The 8,605-nt window shown below is 57.6% G+C and overlaps 1 protein-coding gene across 1 annotated transcript in view; it reads right to left on the bottom strand.

Moving 5' to 3' along the window:
- Nucleotides 1–1,308: 1,308 nt before the first annotated feature.
- PHF2 (PHD finger protein 2) overlaps nt 1,309–8,605 on the bottom strand; it is a 44,444-nt gene continuing 37,147 nt past the window's right edge. The window contains exons 18-22 of the mRNA XM_019628368.1: nt 7,485–7,756; nt 5,814–5,909; nt 5,260–5,369; nt 4,031–4,445; nt 1,309–3,296 (exon numbers count right to left, since the gene is read on the bottom strand). Of these exons, the coding sequence (XP_019483913.1) occupies nt 3,208–3,296; nt 4,031–4,445; nt 5,260–5,369; nt 5,814–5,909; nt 7,485–7,756 (982 nt within the window). The 3' untranslated portion in view covers nt 1,309–3,207. The remainder of the gene's footprint in view (nt 3,297–4,030; nt 4,446–5,259; nt 5,370–5,813; nt 5,910–7,484; nt 7,757–8,605) is intronic.

Here is an 8,605-nt window from a genome sequence, read left to right as displayed (position 1 = left end):
CACTTATCAGGCGAGTGGCTAGGCCCATGGGCCGTGCTGGGAGCTTGCTCAGCCCCTCCCCTCCCAGGTCGCTGTCACAGGGCTCTCAGCCCCACAATGAGAGAAGAACTGGGCCCCTTGTTGCCCTGCCATGGGCACACCCAGAGATATGTGTCCCAGGTCTTTGCACAGACACACCCGTACTCGAACACAGGGCCACAGTGAGGGCCCAAGGCCTGGCCAGGCCACAGGGATTGCACAGGTGAAGACCAAGCCGGGCCTGGGGCTGGGGAGACTCTGGGCAGCCTCTAGGAGCCCTTCTCTGGGCTCCAGCCCCCCAATTCCCTGACAGCCCTTTGGAGATCTAGCACCAACAGTCATGATGGGGCAAGGGACCTCAGAAGCATCCAGACAGCTCAGTCTCCAGGACCTAGGCTCAGGGGCCGGCCAGCCTAGGCATGGTGGGGAGTCCAGTGCTGGGCCTGGAGGGGCTGCAGAGAACAGCCCAGGCAGGGCCAGTCACAGCCCCCCGATCTCTGTGAGGTGTGGGTGTGGGGAGCCGCAAGGCAGGATCTGGCTGGATCTAAGCAGGGACAGGAAGGCTGCCCAGGCAGGGTGAGTGCCTGGCTTGGGGATGTGAAGAAGCCATACTTTTTGCGGAATGGATTCAATGGAACGGATTGTGAGTGCCTGGAGAGAATGTCGTGTCCCAGGACCCAGTGATGCCTGAGATGCCCAGCAGCCAGGCAGCCCCAGAGTGGGCCCCCGGCACCCCTTTGCAGTGACCCCTTGAGCAGCTGGTCTTTCTTTGCCCACCCCCTCCATCCTTGGTACTCACTGCGATCTGCACTGTGTATCTTTGTGGGGGTGGGAGGTGGGTTCTGCTTTTGTACATTTGCTGTGAATGAGGTCGAATTTAGACTGAAATCCTGAATGTTTCTGAGTGCCTCTGGGTGCCAGCCATGTACTAGCTGGACTGCACTAAACTGCTCACCTGTAAACCACAAGGTTCTAGGTGCTGAGGCAGGTGGAGCCAGGGTCTCGAAGCTGCCTTCCCAGAGGGTCTCTTTTGCCCATTTCAGCAGGCTGACTTGGGGGCAGGGCAGTGTATATGCCCGGTGGGCAATCTGAGGGCTTTCTGAGGGGGACGCTGGTGGCCAGGGCCTAGGCAGGGGGCCTGTCTGACCCCCCCTCCTAACACCCAGCCCTCAGGGTGCACAAGACCTAACCTCCAGACCAGAGGGCCCCCCCATTGCTGCTGAGGACCCCCCATGGCCCTTATTGCCGGGAAGGATGACGGCAAATGAGGCAGAAATGACACAGACATGGTTCTGTACAAAACCTGAAATATTTTTACTCTTTTAAAACTTTGATCTAAGTTGCCTTAGACCTCATGGACTCGATACAAGAGTAATATGAATTGGGAAATAAAACACTTTAATAGCCACGATAAACTTTGTTAGAAATGTACATGTTGCCAAAATAATAATAATAAAATTAAAAAAAATGAGAGAGAGAGAGAGAGAGAGAGAGAGAGAGAGAGAGAGAGAGAGAGAACAGTTTGATGGCCAGGTTAGATTATATAAATGTTCAACAATGATGGGCAAGGAAACCTCCAAAACACTGGGTAGGAATAGTTGGGGCCTGTGAGCGATGCCTTGCCTAGACTCCAGGCCCGGGGGCCGCGTCCCCCCGATAGGCGGAGCCGGGGGCAAGGCCTGTGTGAAGCTGCCTCTCCTCATGGACAGAATACCCAGGGATGGGCATATAAACAAAGCTCATAAGAAATGTACAAATATAAAAAGCTACAAACATTAATAAATTACAGCATCACAAAACACAGAACACTTCACAAGGTGCTAGTAAAATAACTGTACCCCCACCCCCTTCATCAACAAGAAGGAAAGAAAGAGCTGGTATTCAAGTTGAAGATTCGTCTTCAAACATGTCTGAAATAGATCTTTTGTGTACTGTTTGCTTCTGTAAAGACAGATATAAGGCTGCACAGACATCACTTGTTTTTCAGGCAATACCTTAGTCCCTAAAAGAAAAAAAAAATCATAACAATAAAAAAAAAAGAAGAAAAAGGAAAAGCATTGGAAACCCAACTGTTCATCATACTCGGCAAAAAACTCGTATAAATGTTAATGAAGGACTCTATAGAAAGAAATTCCTAAAGATACTTTTACTCTTATAAAAAAGAAGTTTTTTAAAAAGCTATTTACACGCTACATTCTATGAAAAATATGCTTCAGGAAATACATCTAAAATTAAAATACAGGATTGCCTGAGAAACAAATCCAGCCCCTCTGTGTCGATGGGTGGCCATGCGGTCCAGGAGCCACCCATGCACTCGACACCAAGTGCCCACAGGTGACAAGACGTAAGTGCCTGGCCCCCCTTCCCCCGAATCCTCGGGCCACCTGGCTACCGTCCGCCCCGCTAGGCCTGGGGCAGGGTGCCTTGGCTAAGAAGTGCTTCTCGGGGTGTAGCCAGTAGGGCTAGACAAGGTCCACCTACGTGGCTTAACCTGGGCCCCCTGGGCCCCGTATCATGGCTGGGGATTCCGTGGTGGCTCCCTCACCCACTAACATACTGACCCTGCTGCCGGCCCCAGTCATCCTTAGAAATGCCCTGGGTGCAACACCCACCACCCGGCCTGCCACCTGCCGGCCAGGGAGCCCAGAGGCCCCTCTCCTGGCCAGTCCAAACACTCTCTGGACGTGTCTGAGAATCACTCAGGGAGAGATGGGGGGCACACAAACACCCTGCTCTCTCCTCCTTTTCCTCTCTAGTGTTCTTTGCCTTTTTTTAAGCCTCTGGAGGCTGCCAGCCTGTGGCTGGCTCAGACTCTGGGCCTGGTGAGTGGTTGGCTCACTCCTCCTTCCTCGAAGGACTTGTGTTGACAGCAGAGCTGCAGAGGCCCTGCAATCACACCCACGCTCAGGGGGTGCCTAGAGGCTGTTCTGAAACTGGAATGGTCCTCAAACTGGCAGGGCCGCGTTTCGGGAACAGGTCACTCTAAGCAACTTGAGAAAGGACGTCTGTCCGTATTGGCGAGCTCCGCCTGCTGAAGCAACAGATGCTCGCTTGTGTGGGGGGAATAGTGGCCGGGAGGAGGTCAGGCCCTCCCCGGGGTGAGGCAGCGTGGCCACCTTCCTGGGGGCTGATGTTATAGCAGGGCTCCGGGGTCCTGAGCGGAGCAGAAGGATCCTGGCTTTCCAAACTTTAAAGGAGCAGTTTTCCATTCCGATGAATTTTCAAAATTTTCCCAAGCCTCTGCTTGGCGGTGGCCATGCCCTTTTTTGTACGTTTTCCTGGGGGTAGAGGAGGAGACACAAAAGGCAGATGAGGGAGAGGGCAAAAGCAGCAGCACGTGGGGAAGGAGGTTTGCAAACTCTCCGTGACTGCCCCATCCTGTCTCTAAGATGGGTTTGTGAAGCTCAAGCCTGGGGTTTCTGCACCCCTCGGAAACCACTCATCTGACCAAGCACCCAGCTCAGGGGTCACACTGACAAGGGGGCAGCAATGGAGGCGTGGGGCCATGGCCAGCGGGTGGGTCAGGCCAAGACAGTGGCATTATCGTGAAGTGAGCCCCCCCCACACACACACACAGCCCCACCGCCTGGCAGCAGGGCCACCTGGAGCCACACTCCATAGGTCCACGGCGGGCAATGTCTCATGGCCAGAGTGCATGCAGACAGTGGACATGCCAGATAGCCATGCTGCCCACAATTCACATAGAGGAGCCTGGGTCAGTCACCCTGGGCCCCTCCCAGAGAACCCTTGGCAAACCGCTGACCACATCCCAACTCCAAGCCAGGCTCCAAAGCTGAGACCCTGGGCTCCAAGGAGCTGGACCTAACTCTGAGGTGACCAGACCCCTAATATGTGACCCTGGCTCTCAATCTTGAAAGAGACCATTTCTTGCACACGCTGACCGGGTGGGTGGATGCAGACTCGAGTGGCTATGGAGGAACAAAGGAGACTTGTGGTCATCTATGGGGACAGTCTACAAGTCTAGGCCGCCTAGGGCCAGCAGGTGTGATACCTTTGGCAGCGGTGTTGTTGGGGGACGATGCAGAGGGCCGCCTCTGTGTGAGGAAGACCCCAGGGGCCATGGGCTGTGAGGCACGGCCTGCCTGGGTCCCAGCAAAGGAGCCGGCCACGGTGTACTCATGGTCGGCCAGGCTGCTGCTGTGTGCCTCGGGTGGGGGCTCGGGCGAGCTGCCCTCCTGCGAGGCCTGGCTGCTGGCTGTGCTGGTAGAGGCCGTGCTGGTGGACGCCGTGCTGGTGGAGGCCGGAGTGGTGGAGGCCGGGGTGGTGCTGGCCGAGGTGGTGCTGGCCGAGGTGGTGCTGGCCAAGGTGGTGCTGGCCGAGGTGGTGCTGGCAGAGGCAGAGGGGGAGGTGGTGTTGGGAGCCAGCTTCCTCTTGGAGTTCTTCTTCTTCCTGCTTTTCTGCTCCTCCTTTGAACAAAGCATGTGGGCACGTCAGCCGGCAGGGCCGGTCAGGCCTCAGCTGCTGGGTGCTCAGCTGTCAGAGCAGAGAGCAGCCTGCGCAACCTCAGACCCAGAGGAGGCAGGTCCCCGTGCCTGAGGCCTCTCTGGCGAGGCTGAGCCGCCGGCGCTGTGGGAGCAGCAAGGGCTGGGCCTGTGCCTGAGAAGCTCAGAGCAATGCTGGGGCCCGAGGCGGGACCACCATGCTTCTCGCTGTGCAGTAGACCATCCTAAACACAGGGATGAGTGGGTTGTGGCACCGGTACTTGGCCCTCCATTCCCCATCACCCTGCTCTGAGCTGTCATGGGACTCTTGGTTCTAGAACATTCACTTTGGTCCTATTAACTTCCTGGAGTGCCCAGATGGGGGTGGGCCTGGCCCAGGTGGCAGCTAAGGGTCCAGAAGCCTCACTTCTGAGGGGGCTTGGATCAGAGGGAGCTGAAGTGGCGAACGAGATGGGCAGAGAGAGATGTCACGGAGACGTGGCACCATCTCCAGCGCCACAAGGACCCGCGGAAAATGCCAGATCACTGGAGACCAGGGAGGGTCCCCCAGAGGAGCTGCTGGCCAGGGCTTCCCCTGCACTAGGGATAATTGGTCTCACCAACAAGATGACTGTCAGTGTCAGGGTCCCAGGCTACCAGTTCCCTGGTTCCCCACCCCCAATCTTAGGAATTTAGGGGCCTAGAGGAACAGGGGACAGATATACTCAAATGTTCCTAAGCCTATGACAGCCCCCAGGCTGGGTGGTCTTTGCACAGGGTTGCGGGGCCCCCTCCTCACCTGCTGGGATAGCTTGGCTGCAGCGGCTGCCAGCCCGGTCTCGATGGAGGCCACTCTGGTCCCCTCACGAACAGGCCTGTTCTGCCTTGGCACCGATGGGCCAACCCTCGCTTTGGAAAGAAGGTCAGCCTGCCTCAATCATCCGCTTACCACTGTGTGTACCCTTGGGCTCCCCCAGACTGGCCCCAGTCTGTCCCCAAGTCCCAGGGACATGTCACAACTCAGAGAGAGTCAGTGAGAGGCCCAGCAGGGTAGGGGATCCCACCCAGTAAGACAGGAAAGGACGCATGGGGGGGTGTCACCTGGAAAGTAGGCAAGGCCCCCACCCTACAGGCTGCCATGAAGGGGACCGGGTGGAAAGCTGGCCCTCCAAAGGCTGCTCACTAAGGAGAAACTAGGGAAAGGGCTGACCCACTGCAGGGCTACCACACCAGCCCACTCACAGGAGCACTGGGGCTCCAGGACCCAGGAGGGAAGCAGGCAGGCAGAGCCCCATCTGAGCCCTGCGCAGAACCAGTCAGATGTGGATGGAGCCCCTCCTGGCCCAGCGCTACCTGTCGGGCTATAGGGAGCGTCATCTGAGGCTTTCCTCTTCTTGGACCGGGACTTGAAGACTGGGCTGTCCTCGTCGGACTCCAGGGAGGGGTACACTAGAGAGGCAAGGGGAGAAAGGGCTGAGCCACTGGAGCGGCTGTGGGGAGGGGCACTGCAGGCAGCTGGCAGACCTTGTAACTGGCATCCCCAGGTTGCAGAGCACTGGCCACAGTGGTGCCCCAGAAATCATCCAGCCCAGGCCCCCTTGAGGTTCAGAGAGGGGCAGCAATTGGCCAGCCTAGAGGTCCCATTGGCCCCCAGGGACACTTCTGCCTCACCCACCTCAGCCCAGCTGTAGCACCTACGGGACACCCAGTTCTTCTCAGAACATCTTGCTTTCTCCTGCTATCATGGAGCTAGGTGGCTATGAAGGCCCCCAGATCCATCTCAGGGAGTCACTGGAGGAGGGAGCCCCACACAGCAGTTCTGGGTGACTTGCCAAGTACCACTCTTTCCACTACAGGTGGTGAACTTCAACCTCCAGAACCTGTGGCACCTGAACCCCTAGGACCTGCCCCACACCCCAAGGGAGCCCAGCAAACAGAGCTCACTCCACTGTCCGTCAGACCAGGGTAGACCCCACAGCAAGGCATGAAAGTGTCCACCAGATGAGGCAGGGCCAGCCTCACTGCCGGGGGCTGTCTGGATATAGGAGCATGAAAACATGGCCCTTGGACCATCAGGACTGCGCTGAAGGCCTGCCCTGCAGCATGGGGGCCAGCGCACCCCTGGCCCTGGGGAACGGTGGGCCTGTGTCAGCACGCTACGTCCCACGGGGACCGAGGTGTCCCTGGGAAGCTCCCTGCTCCTGAATCTCCTCCCATGAGGCTGACAGCAGCTCCTCCAGAGCCTGGAGGGGCCCTGCTGGGGGGGAGACTGCCCATTACCCAGAAGGAGGCCCAGCCCCCAACTCACTGCCCACCTCAGATGCAGGCCACGGAGCCACTCTGGGCCTGTTTCTCCATCTACACAGAGACAGACAGGGTGGACGCAGCCTCAACGCATTTGCAAGTGTGAAATGGTGCGGCTGCATGGAGGATGGCTGGGTGGGTCCTCAGAAGACTGAATAAGCTGCAACCTTTCACCCAGCAGCGCCCCTCCCACGTATGCACCTGGGGACATCGCAGACCCAGGCCGTGCAAACTCCCTGCACACCAGTATTCACAGCAGCACTATTCCCAGTCACCTAAAGGTGGACGCCCCCAAATGTCCATGGGTGGATGAAGGGATGAACAGTGTGGTATGTCCACACCGTGGAATATTATTCACCCACAAAATGAAGTGCTGACACATGCTATAACATGGGGGAACCCTGAAAAGTATGCTAATGAAAGAAGCCAGACACAAAGGACTAAGCATTGTTAGATACTGTGAACATATCTAGGATATGTGGGAGAGAGTAAACCAGAGGTTACCAGGGGCCGGGGAAGGGGACAGCGGAGTGGAAGGGTCAGGGTGTCCTCTGGGGTGGTGACATGCTGTGGCTGTGGTGATAGTGGCACATCCTCTAAATACAATAAGCACACCTGAGCCACACTTTTAAAGGGTGACTTTCATGGTTTGTGAATTACCTGTCATAAGAAAGGGCTGGCTGCACAGTCAGAGAGAGCCCTCCCCGAGGGGGCACTCACCATAGTCCGAGTCCTTGAAGCAGGCGTCCAGGTGGTCCTGCTCCTCATAATCATCGAGGTCCATGCTGTTCTTGGCTGCCCTTTTCAGCAGCCGCTTGCCTGTGCTCTTGCCTCCGGCCCCGTTCTTCCGGGAGCCGTGAGCCACCAGCGAGCTGCCCTTGGCTTGGCCGGGGCCCCACGCAGTCTGCAGGCAGGAGTCGGAGGCCTGCAGGTTGGCCATGGACAGCATTCCCTGAATGGCTTCCTGTGTGCTGGGAGAGGCTGGGGGCTGGCTGGAGGCACAGAGAGACAAGCGCTCAGACCAGGCCCACGGCCCACAGCCCACGGCCCATACATCCGCTCATCCAGTGGTCAGCAGACGATGTGGGAAGGAGAATGGTGGTGGCTGACGACTTACTCATGGAAATAGCCAGCCACCCCCTTCGCCGACCCTTTGTCCCCACCCTCACTCCAAAGGGGGTGCCGGAGGCCCCAGGGCAGAGAGAGGCCTAGAGAGGAGACATGCGGAGGGGAAATGGAGGGAGGGGAGGCAAAGGGGCCAAGGAAGGTGGCTGACAGACCAAGGCCCCAGGTCGCCCACCCTCCTTCACTTGTTGGCTCTAGGTGCTCCACGGCCCACCCCACACTGCTCTCCCACGTTGGACCCCTGCCCTCAGCCCCAGCCTGGGAGCTCCTTGCCCTGCACCTTCGAGGGCACCCTTCCACTCAGCACTCTGAGATGGGGGTACCACAGCCCTCTCCCCCCCATGGCCCATGCTCTGCCCAGGTGAGCCGCATGTTCTCTCCACAGCTGCGTCGGCACCTGAGCTGGCATCTACTCCCAAATCTACACGTGATCCAATACACACATCTAACCACCCATCCACACCCACACCTGCAACCCTATGTACACCTGGACCTACACCCACATCCACATCTACACCCACACCTGTACCTGCATCTACATCTATACCTGTACCTCACCTGATGGCCAAGCTCAGCTCAACCCGAGCTTAGTCCTTCTCAGTACCCTGATGCCCAGGCTAAACGAGGCGACTTTTTTTTCTTTTTAGCTGAGCCATCCTTCCACCTGTTGGCAGCACAGCAGCAGCTCAGCTCAGGCTGGGAATCAAACCGCTGTT

Source organism: Hipposideros armiger, unplaced genomic scaffold (assembly GCF_001890085.2).
Source record: "Hipposideros armiger isolate ML-2016 unplaced genomic scaffold, ASM189008v1 scaffold_783, whole genome shotgun sequence".
Classification (NCBI taxonomy): Eukaryota; Metazoa; Chordata; class Mammalia; order Chiroptera; family Hipposideridae; genus Hipposideros; species Hipposideros armiger.
This window is presented reverse-complemented; position numbering and strand designations above follow the sequence as displayed.